The following is a 12,688-nucleotide window of genomic DNA, read 5'->3' as shown; positions in this document are numbered from 1 at the left end:
AAAAAATAATCCGAAAAAATCTATATACTAAATTTTTGTAATGTGCAGTTGGTAACACTGCACCAGAATAATACCTCAGAGTGCTCTGCATGTTGTAGTACCAAAATTGTCTTACAGGAAAATAAAAATTAATAACCAAAACACTGGAATATAACACTTAGCATATGCGGTGAATAGCATCATAGTACTACCAAGGGGGGGCCTCTGAGGCCCACAGCACTTCTTTATTTATAAATAAAAAAAATAAAACACTAAAAACTAAGCAAGTACGTTTTATGATGAATGGGGGCAAGTTTGACAATATCAATTTTTTCAGGTTTTTATGCAATTAGAAATGTAACTAAAATAAATTGTGGGCATGCGAGCCTCCACCCCCTTGGTGTTCCTAGGGTTAACATATTGAATGGATCTCCAATACTATTGCAAAGCTTGTTGAAGTATAATGTTCAAAACATAGACATTTTAAGAATATATTCATAATTATACCCAGAGAAAGTAATTACCTCTAAATCACTTTTCGTTTCATTTGTGGAAGCTGCTTGAGTAACCGGTCTCAGTATAACTTTTACTTCAGTCTCTGGGATGTTTTTGGTATACACAACGGTTTGCTGCAGAAGTAAAAAAATAAAAAAAGAAAAAGAAAAGAAAAACAAATGTATACATGTATCTAATGTGTTAGTTTGCTAAATATGAAGATTCGTTGTCTCTACCAGCAAATAACGCATTAAGTACGCAATCTACTTACACCCGTTCTTAACTACAAAATGTCATTTATTTTAAATATTTCTCAGCAGGGGCGGGCCAAGGCAAAATTTTCACCCGGGCAAATTGACTTTTCGTCCCCCTCCCCAGTCCTAGCCTATATTTTACATTTTATTACAGGATTTTAATATTTTAAACCAGGGTGGATTGATTTAAATCAGTCTGATTTAAATCACGCTTTAGATCGAGATTTAAATCACTTGATTTTTTTAAATAAAAAGCGTTGATTTAAATCAAATTCCGAAATAAATGTTTTTAAAGTGAAAATAAGTAAAATCCAGCCTCTGTTGTGTTATTTCAATTATGGAAGATAATCATAATAGAATAAGATGCAAATGTATGTACAGCACAGTGTGAAAACGAGTGTTTCATGCAGAGGATGATTAGGGAAAATCCCGTTTTGAACGGGTAACAGAGGAATTCTGCTTTCTTATCTTCGTAACATAAGGTTTTTAAATCGTTAACTATTCCAACGAGAAAACCACCATGGATATTGAAGACGAAAATTCTTTTGTGTGCGTGTCTGTTTGTTTGTTCCCAGATAATAGGGGTGTATTTATAAAGGGGTCCGATTCTCTCTTCGAAACTTAAATCTTTTTTAGATTTTATAACTTTAGGCGAAATTTGGGTATTTTATATGTATTTTCCAATTTTTTTCGGCTAGTTCCAATTTTTTTTAGGTATGCCCCTGCCAAATATGAGTAATTTTTGTGGAAAAAAGTATTATGTTGATATATGTCGCCATACTTTTTCCTTAGTGCGTAAGAATCATTGTTAGGGATTAGAGATGCAAAATAGCCGGCTTTTTCTCAATTGGTTTTGTTTTTCACATAAAAAGCCGGATTTTTAGGGAAAAAACGGAAATTTTGGCTTTTTCATTTTCATGATTATTTTATCTAAATAACATTCTTATAGTATACTTTATAGTTAAACAAGATTTCATGAACTAAATGCCATATTTCTCTCTAGAATTCACCATCATGATGGATGAAGCACATGTTTTATGAATTAAACATTAAGTACGTAGTATTTGAGAGCAATTTTAGACGCTATATAACTTTATTTTAACTTCTAAGTTATTGACATTTTTTTCTTCTTTAGATCATTTCATTTTTAGTTATTCGTGTTTCATTTTTTAGAGCTTAGTACTCTAGTTTCTAGCACATAGTTAAACTTATGTTTTTCAATATATCCGTCAGAGCATACTTCCACATTTCTGTTATACTGTAGCTGTGTAATGATGTAGCAATATTCTTCTGGATGCAATCTTGAATACCATTTTATACAAATAATCAGTACGGATTTAGAAAAGTGTTTTGGGAGGGTTTTTTCTTATTAATGGTTAGTTTTTTTTTCTAAAAATGCTTGATTTTCATTTGAGGGGAGCTTTAAGTTTATGAGTAAAGACATAACTAAAATTTCGCTTGTTTTAGAAATTCCGTAATTTCGGAGAAATGGCTTCAGTCCGAAAAACACTCTCACCCTAACCCCTTTCGCAAATCCGTCATTGCTGGTAATTAGTAATAACAACAATTTAAAACATAAGAAATGAAATCAGCCAGGAATCACAGTACACGCACTATCTCTACATTCACAGATGGAATTAAGAACTTTTGTCGGAATGGTCGAATGCGGGACTGATCCTGGATTTCCCAATAGAAGCGGAAAAGCTAACCACTCACTCATTTTTGTTGTGCTTGACTTAAATGTATTTCGTAGTTTTTCTTTTTTCATTTTTTTTTTTAAAAGGGAAAGTTCAGTAATGACATGTTGAATTCTTGTAAAAAATTCAGAAACCTTCAGGACTGGGTAAACCGTAATGGTGGTTACATATTCCAGAGCCTTGGGAACCAAACGCTCAGATGAACAGTATTACACATATGATCCATGAACAAAAAATTCAGTACTTTCCTGACTCTAAACAAGCTTAAGGAACAGTCAGTGCATTACAGAATGTGTGACTTTACCGATTTTGCAGGTCCGAAGCACCTGATAGGTGGTAACAGATTATTACGTATGTAATAAATGAATAGAAAATTCATTTTCAACATTTCTGTTCCACTTCAAAGAAGTTTCTGTAGGGGTAGAAAAGGCGGAAGCAAGAGGTGCATTAAAAAATTAGGTGATTTTTGAGCGTTCCATACAAAGATTACATTTTTTTCAGTCTTTTAAAGTAATACGTTGAATTGTAATAAAACAATGATTATTTTTCATTGTTACTCTAGTACGAATGTTTATGAAAGTCTCGGAAGTCAGACATAATAAACTTATAAGCTATAACAGATTGACGAGGGAATTATATTTATTTATTTAACAATCACCAGATGCAGCTCAGAGGCTATTTTATACTGGATATCTAACAACAACATGGAAAGGATTTGGGAAGGTATCGGCCAGGGCCTGTTTTAGTAGGTACCATCCCGGCATTTGCCTGGTAGGACTGAGGGAAACACTGGAAAAACCAGTCAGGATGGTCGGCAGCCGGAATCGAACACATGAACTCCCGAATGCGAAGCCAACGTTGTACCACTTGAGCCACTTGATATACGTAATGAACAAAGAGAAGAACATGTTATTTTTGAGAAGGCTACGGCGTCGAAACTTAAATTTGTTTTGTGAGTTTGTTCAGTAAATATATTATTATCTTCCCGATGTGTTATTTGTTTGAACTCACACACACAGTACAATAAATTCTGTATGTCTTTTAACAGTTTTTCCTTGTTTTTGTATTTTTAATTCACGATATAAAATATTGCTTATAATGCATATGAAAGTTAAAACTTAACTGCAACTTATATATATGGATTAATTTTTTGGAATTCATAATAAAAATGTGTTAAGAATTAAAATTGTTTGAGATATGTTTTCGAAATTCATGTTTATTTTCGAGGTTTTGTGTTATTATCTTCACCCACTATTACTTAAATGAGTTTTTGTATTGTAGAGAAGCGAAACAAAACCTGCTTTATCAATTTAAAGCAGAATTTGAAAGAAAAAGCCCAAAATTTCCCAAGCAAAAAAGCGAAGCAGAAAAACCCGTCCCCCCCCCAAAAAAAAGAAGTTTTTTTTTCCGAATCCTTGCATCTCTATTTGGGATTGAAATAAGTTAACCACTGGCAATCAATTCTAAATTCAAGCCCAATACTTTCACTTAAATGGCATAATTAACATTTAATATTAATTCCTAATGTTTTATTTGCAGTTCGTGACTTGTATTACACAAGCAGAAAGATTTGATTTAAATAAAAAAAAATCAATTTAAATCAAAAAATCAATTTAAATCAAAAAATCAACAAAAATTTTTTTTAAAAAAATCATGATTTTTTCCACCCTGTTTAAACCCATTTTTCAAAAGGAAAAATTAATACTAAAATACATGATATACGTATATTTAGTACTTAAAAATATATATATATGGTATCAATTACAGTGTTTTTTTACTATTATTATTTATGTACTGATTGTATAAACAAAAACAATATCAAACAGCAGTTATTGAATATTACTAATGGTGAAATGATTACTGCTATATTGTAAATTGTTTTCTTATATAAATAACGTCAGGAGTCATTCTACCATATATTCGACTATGTAACAATCTATTCTAATAACGTAAAATACCAATAAATACATTTCACATGTGTTGAACGTGTTTTACGCACAGCAATATAAACAATTCATGTTATGTAGGTCCTAGTAGTTGAAATCCATATGATTCATAAAAGCGTATCTCATGAATTTGTACGAAAACTGAAGACTCTTACAAGACTATAGTTTAATAACAGTTTTTTTTATCAAGTAACTACATCAAAGTCAATTTAGGGAACTTTTTGAGAAAGCGTCCATATCTTTTTCTTCCATAAAAAACAGTATCTTAAAATCTTGAATAATGTACACAAATTGTTTCCCTAATTTTGCAACCCTCGGCATCAGGCCTGGTAATTAATAGCATAACAAAATTTAAGAAAAACTAAATAAAAAGTTAAATCCCATTATTACTGAAAATTAGCAACAAATAAAACAGTTGTTTTCAGCACTCTGTAAAATTTCTGACAATGACATCAATGACATCTTGAAGAATGTCAAACTCAATTGACATCATGACGAGTCTCACGAGACGTTCCTGGTACATGGTAGATCTCGAATAAATTTTAATAAATTTTAATTTTGAGAAACTTCTTTCGCCTGAAGCCACACTGACAAAAACAATGAGGGCAATTCTGAGTGCAAGTGATACGTTAGGGAAATTTTCAGTCACTTGGTTACTTATCAAGTATTTGTTTAAATCTGGTAGTAAGGAGAGTAAAACCAGTAGTTTCTATTGAAGTTGGAAACCCTCAATATCATAATGCTCTTCATCTGTTAAAGCTACCTAAAGGTCAGCACATTTCTTCATCAGGGAATCCTTGTCTTCATTTTTCATCCTGTATGAAAACCCAAATACTTCATGATGGTAGTTTAGTTGAAAAGATCGTTCTTCCAGTAAGCTTATGGCTTGATCCAAAACATGAAAATAAAAGCTACTTTTGAAAGAAATTTTGTAATTCATGCTCATTGCAATGTGCTCATCAGGGTCCTCAAACTGACGTTTAGTTTTCGGTGGTCGTAATTGTAACTCACTTGGAATCGAGAGTCTCTGCAATTTCTTTCACATCCACTAGTAGATCTTCAAATCATCCATCGGTTCGCATTGCTTCAAAATGACTTTTTCACTTTCGCATTCATTATAACAACTTTTGAAATGTCCATTTCTTCTTTTTAAAGCATTTTGCTTACAAGATTGATTCGGAATAGAACTGTATGACAAAGTACGAGACAGTAAATGAACTTGAAACTTTTAATCTTGTGGGCTAAAAAATTAGCTTTGCTTTTTCCAAACACATCGTTTCTAGGATCAATAGACAGTGCATATAATGCATTGTACATTTCCCCCGCTTGATATGGTATCAAATCCGAAGGAAGGGTTCAAATGTAGTCGCTAAATGTTTTCTTTTCTTTGCGTAGTACTGCTTCTAACCCCCTTCTGTGTTGTTGCAGAGTATATTCGATTCACTAACACTGTAGAAATGAATGATTTGGCAAGAAGTGTACATAGTGAAACAATAACATCTCCTAGATACTACTTTCAACAAAGGCCGACAGTTTGGTGCCTTTTCGGTGTCGTTTCTAAGAAATCAAAAGTAAATTATGTATATACTGTTCCCCCTGCTCCACCACTTTAAAAGAGTAACATATATAAGATCTGATAACATTCATTACTTGAGAAAAGTTCACAAAGAATATGGCCCGCTATAAACAATATCAACTCCGCATCCACACTTTCTTCTACATAACATGTCTCCATTTCTCGATACAGCACCCCTTGTATTATGAAGCTCTCTTCTTCCATGGTGGAATGGAAAAAGATGATGTAATTGACGCCACTTTACAAGAAAGTCAGTATAAACAAAAAATGTCAGTAGAAAACACGTTCTAAAATTTATTTTTTGAGACTCGTTTTGGGGTCCCCTGAATATGGCGTCCCGGGCAGTTGCTCGGGTTGTCCAGTCCTTGGTTCGCCCCTGTTTCTCAGTAAGATTACACAAAGTCACAAAAGGAACTTAAATTATTATTTTTGTATTGTTAAACATAGTAACTTAAATACTTGAACATTTTAGTGCAGAAGAGACAGTTTATTAAAGCTAATAACTTAAAATACCCTCATGTTAATTTTCGTAAAATAAATGGTTTATTCGAAAAAGTAACTACTCCAAAGCGTAAACAGAACATAGTTAACTAGAATTTATTAAGAAGCACCAGGCTTGGAAGAGCACCGCAAATTAAAAACAGGTTGGCATCCTGTGATAACTAGAAATGTAATGTTTAGCACTATAAAATTATCTCCCACTGCCTTAGAAAATATCTTAATAGCTAGAAATTTTACATTTTTATAACTATTCTTGGACCAGGGAATAGCTATTACGTTACCACAACAGGAAGCTATTGTGTTTGTAAAAGAAAAAAATAAAATATTTAGTTTAACGTCCCACGATTATGGCCTTTAGCCTAATGGAGACGACGATTGAGGCAAGCGAATGATGATGGAAGATCTGCTGGAATGAGAATGTGGGAGGAAAAGGAGTATCCCGAGAACACCCACGGACACTATGTTCTCAATCAGAAACTTACATTGCCAGAGATCGAACCAGGACCCCATGCAACAGAGATAAAAGCTCTGCCACAGAGACACCGTCCCCCTTGCTTGTAAAAGTAGATAGCTATCGTAAGTCAATGGGGAGTGTTAGAGCCGAAGCGAGAGGTAATGAACGTACGTAGGCGAGTTCAAAATAGAGGTTGGAATTATTCGACATCACTGTCATTTACTGTAGGGTAGATGAATGGATACATGCAACTAGCCTTTGTTTATAAATTTTAATACTGTGTTCTAAAACTTACTGTATGCATGCCCGTATCCAGGAGGGTCTAGGGGACCGGCCCCCCCTAAATTTTTACTGACCCTCAATAAAATTTTCACGGTAGGCTTGCAAATGAACTATAATATGGGATGAACTAATATTTTTGGATACATTCTGTCAAAAAGATACACGGAATTTGTCAGTAAAACACAAAATATTTAATTAATCGTCGAAATTTATTTTGTTCCCTTCAAAATATACTCTATTTCAGTGGTTCTCAAACTTTTCGATAACGCGGACCCCTTGTTCATTCGGAAAGTTAACCGCTGACCCACACTAAGAAAAAAAATTGTAAGCGGCGTACTTAAAAAGATAAGTTACATGCGTAATTCCTGTAGTTTTTGGACTTAACATACAGCAGACGTATAACTGAAAACGCATGTTTTATAATACTTTCTATATAAGTATTCCATCTATACGTACTTTCCGTATGAAACAATGTAGGCGGTCAGGATCTCACATACAAATGGACGTATATAACATACAGCTGACGAAGGTAACATAAGTATATGCATGTGATGTACGGAAAATTGTTAGATGTCAGACATCCTGCAACGGAATGATGTAATATCTAACGGCAGTGCCTATGTAGCGTACGGATGACGTATGCTCCGTACTGATTTCTACAGTAAGCAAGAGGATACCGTATATTTGTACAATATAGCGCTGTCCGGAGAACGGATTTTTCTCTGTGCATTTGCAATGCTATCTGATATTTCACATAGTATTAAAAATATACTAATTAGAATTACCACTGACAAGAAAAAGATCAAGAAAAATAATGCAGTAAGAGTTAAATTGACAAAGATTTAAGCTGTCAACGAAAATGTACGTGGTTAAAACTGTCAAGTGGCGATAAAAGCTTGAAAATGTGAGAGGCAGTTTAAACAACGTTTTTCTTATGTAATCACTAGAGAGCGGATTTTAAGGTGCAGCACCTTTTCTAAAAATGTAGTTGTTATAACAACTAGAGTTCAAAATATGTATTTCCGGGCATAAAACGAATTGAAATGAACGCACTTTGTTGCACCTTTTTGGTGAATGTTGTACTTTTTTGCTAGATCCATAAAATTTCCCTTTTCCTTACTTCATTTAGTCTTCAGCACCTTTATTGTCCTTTTTTCTCTTTTTTTAAAAATTTGGACGGAACAATATGTTTTATTTTCAATCTAGTTTACACGTAACATTCCATAAATTTAGGCGCAATCTTCACGAATTTCCTAGGGATAAATTTGAACTGAATTTGCGAAACAATCCAGACATAGAAACATTTGCAACGTCAACTGAACTTCCTGTCCATGTGTTTACAAGATATGTACCACTGGTTTCCGTTGATGTCGAGCGAAGTTTCTCCACATACAAGGATCTACTGAGCTCCAACCGACAGAAACTAACATTCGAAAACATAGAAATGTTGTGCATAATCAAGTATAACCAGTTTTTGAAAATCTTTGAGTTTTACGTCCCAAAATTATGCCGGTTAGGCTAAAGGAGACGGTGATGATGAGTGATGAATGAAATGATGGAATGAAGAAGGTGGGAGGAAACGGGGGAACCCCGAGAAAACCCACGCACACGGTGTTTGTCCACCACAAAGTCCACTTGGCGGGGGCTGGGATCGAACCCGGGACCCCAAGCACAAGAAGTGAACGCTCTACCACTGAGCCACCGCGTAATTGGGGGGAGGCTTGATGTGTACAAGCATGGTAGTGGTGGGAGAGCTTTCCGTCACTTGAAGACGAAATCCATGAAATTCGGAGACGTCGTGCAGTTAATGTACAACTGTTTTTCGAAAAAGTGCCCTAACAAAGAAGGAATTTCTCTCACTTGAAGCAGTCATATATAACGGTTGACTGGCTGCAGGGCAGAAATTTAGTAAAGTAGTAAAACATTTAAACCTACAAACGTAGGTATACTTTCTAATCGTTTTCTTTTTAGTAACTGAAAAACTACTTGCATAATAGCTGTGAGTTCCATTTTATTACAACACATTTCAATTTTTAGGAGTTGTAAACTCCCTAGTTAGGTCCCGCATACCCCCAGAGGCCTGCGGACCCCACTTTGAGAACTACTGTTCTATTTAAAGCAATACACATATGCCAACCACCAAAATACCCAATCATCAAAACACTTTTTGTAGTTATTAGTTAGTGGGAAGTACGCAAGTGGGAGGACACCCACGGCTGAGTGAACATCTACAAAATTTCTTATCTGATTGCTTCCAACGACACTTCTCGGTTGGATAATCGCGTCAAGAGAGCTTTGTAGTGGACAAACACCGTGTGCGTGGGTTTTCTCGGGGTTATCCCGTTTCCTGCTACTTTCTTCATTCCACCATTTTCTTCATTTCTCATCATTACCATCTCCTTTAGCCTAGTATAATCGTGGGACGCTTTCTTATTGCAGATTGAAAGATATGACAGAATATAATCCATCCAGTTGGGTTTTACCACACAAAAATATACCATTCTTGATTTTTTTTTAAAAAGAAAGCCTACGCTGATTCATACATCTGTCAATCAAAATAATAATAATAATAATAATAATAATAATAATAATAATAATAATAATAATAATAATAATAATAATAATAATAATAATAATAATAATAAAGAAGAAGAAGAAGAAGAGAAGAAATCAGGCATTGAAGGAACTTACATTCTTTTTGCTGTATTTTCTCAGGATAGGCACTCTTGATGTTGCTACCGGAACCTTCTGAAGAAAATATTAAAGAGAAATAAACAAACAAATAAATAAAACTATTGAAACATATGTAATAGATGTACGTCGTAGTGTGGAGATTATGCAAGTGTTATCAAATGATTAAGCTGCCTTCGTTGGTCTGGTAGTTAGCGTGCGCCTTTAGTGACTAACAAGTAAAGGGTCCAAATGGATGAATCGAGTTGTGGGATAAGACATAGTGCGCCTGATAGAGGATGTGAAAATATGTGTATGTGCAAAGTTATAGCGGCTGAGCTCCATAAGAAACGGAGGGGGTCAAAGTTGGTGGGAGAAGGGCTATGCTATGTTATAGAACTACATCAAATAACCTGTTAAATTGTAAAAATGGTGAAAGATAAGACAATGCAAACTGTGGTAGTTTCACATATTGGCAAAAGAATGGGCAGAGTAGATCACGAATCTCCGCCGCCATCTTGAAATACGCCATTTTGAAATCTGTGATACTTTTTGAAATTGGAAGGTTGTCATGTGATGTATCAATTAGGGTAGGCATGTTCTCAAAAATCAATTATGAACTTTAGTAATAGTTATCTGTACTTATTTGAATGATTTAGGATGAACTTTATAGTTATTTAGGAAAATCTTGGAGACTGATACTCGTATGTTGAAAGTTTGGATTATTACGAAAACACATTCGACTGCAGTAGTTCACTTTTCATCCAGATATCACATACTACTCTCGTTCAAGTTGCCATTGCTTACGAGGGTGGACAAAGAAAGTTGATTGAAAAGTACGTAATAATTGTATTCCAATCTATCAGATGTTATTGTGTTATAGTCTATATTAGTAAGTATGTCATTTAAACAGAAGGTAGTTATATAAACTTCACATTGTTTTCAGCCAAAAGCGCATTAAAAAAAAGCGGAAGTCGGTCTTTCAGACCGGGACAGTTCTCTTCGGCACTTTATGAGGCAAATTGGAACTAATGTCATAAATAATAATGTAATAATATACAACTTGGATACCAAATGTCACTGTTAGTTTTCTTGACTTGTAGATATGTTTAACTTACATGTGTTTTCGTGATAATCCAAACTTTCAACATACGAGTATCAGTCTCCTAGATTTTCGTAAATAACTATAAACATGATCCTAAATTTTCCAAATAAGTACAAATAACTATCACTAAAATGCATAATTGACTTTTTGAGAACATGCTGACCCTAATTGATATATCACATGACTACCTTCCCATTTCAAAAAAGTCACAGATTTCAAAATGGCGGCAGAGGTTCGTGATCTACTCTTTCCATTCTTTTTTTGCCAAAATGTGAAACTACTACCGTTTGCATTGTCTATCTTTCATTATTTTCACGATTCGACAGTTTATTTGATGTATTTCAATAACATAACATCGTCCCTCTTCTCCCTCTAACTTTAACCCACTCCCTCTCCGTTTCTTATCTAGCTCAGCCACTATAACTTTGCACATACACATATTTTCATATCCTCTATCAGGCGCACTATGTCTCATCCCGAAACTCGATTTGGACCCTTTACTTGTAAGTGTCAATAGTCAAACAAGCAATCAAGAGATTGGATCTACACAGATTGGGATACAACAATAACTAAGAAGTGTAGATAATGGAATTCATGTGAGAGTATTCATAAATTGTAAATAAATAACTCTTTTAGGAGATAAAAGATATTTTGTCTATCACTAGAACCCGGATTTCTAAGCAAAATGCTTATATTTCTTTCAACACCTCTAGAGATATTCAGAAATATTGTAATTCGTAGTACACACTCTGATAAGCAATTTTAACCATGTTTGATAAAGTGTAAATTGTTTATTCTGGTTTCAAAAAACTTATTTATTTTACTATTTCCAACTAAAATTGCATATTTTACAAAAAAAAACAATACATTAATAGTGCAAATTGCACTCCTTTGCACGCCATTATTATCACCGATTCCATATTTCCCGGAGTACATATTCATAGCCACTTCTCCAAAGTACCCAGTTTTATAAAATAATTGGAAGTTCGAAATAGTTCCTTACAACATTCACTTTCTCTGATAGAAGAAATTTCAGTAACTTTGTCTTCAGAGCTTTACGGTGTTGGTAAAATAGCATTTGACAAGCTTAGTCGGGTATTACTGAAACATCCTGATTACAAAACACTGTATAAAGATGTTAGGAAACCTTTCCGGTGAAGAAACAAGATATTGAAGAGGGAATTCACCGAAAAAGAAGTGAGTTGCTTTTCACATGACTCTGTGACGTGATGCGACGTGGAAAGGGCATTTCAGCCAGGTAGAAATCATTTTTCAGTGACAGACGCTTCACAAGAAAATCTCAGAATGACTTTCACTTAATCGTACATATTTGAAAACTTTGATTATGCTTATCAATCTGGACTCTATTTATCACTCTTTCGTATGGGGGCAGCACAGTTTCGTGTGAAATTACCAGCACTGAGTTGCGCCGAATCAGTCCGATGTCGAGTCGAACTGTGTTTGGCTCAGATATTTCTTATGTGTTAATCTGTACCGTAAGTATTGCAGCAAAACCATATTGAATTTTGGTCTGTTTTGCATATATGAGAATCGACTTGTTGCTGCTGTGGTGATTTGCTTTTGCGGATGCTTTTCATTCGTTATACAGATAAGGCATATAGCAAAATTGATAGTTTACTAAATTACAAATATATCATGACGTATCAGTGGTATGGTGGTGAAGTGAAAGTTTCAACAGAAGTTTGGAGATAAAGCAATTGCGTTCTAA

The 12,688-nt window shown here is 34.3% G+C and overlaps 1 protein-coding gene across 1 annotated transcript in view; it reads right to left on the bottom strand.

The window, feature by feature from the left end:
- LOC145688908 (chitin-binding domain protein cbd-1-like) overlaps positions 1-12,688 on the bottom strand; it is an 81,090-nt gene that overhangs the window by 49,056 nt on the left and 19,346 nt on the right. The window contains exons 5-6 of the mRNA XM_081763078.1: positions 9,876-9,932; positions 504-608 (exon numbers count right to left, since the gene is read on the bottom strand). Of these exons, the coding sequence (XP_081619204.1) occupies positions 504-608; positions 9,876-9,932 (162 nt within the window). The remainder of the gene's footprint in view (positions 1-503; positions 609-9,875; positions 9,933-12,688) is intronic.

This window comes from Thermobia domestica, chromosome 7 (assembly GCF_964235325.1).
Source record: "Thermobia domestica chromosome 7, izTheDome1.hap1.1, whole genome shotgun sequence".
Taxonomy (NCBI): Eukaryota; Metazoa; Arthropoda; class Insecta; order Zygentoma; family Lepismatidae; genus Thermobia; species Thermobia domestica.
The sequence above is the reverse complement of the archived record's forward strand: the minus strand, read 5'-3'. Positions and strand labels throughout refer to the sequence as shown.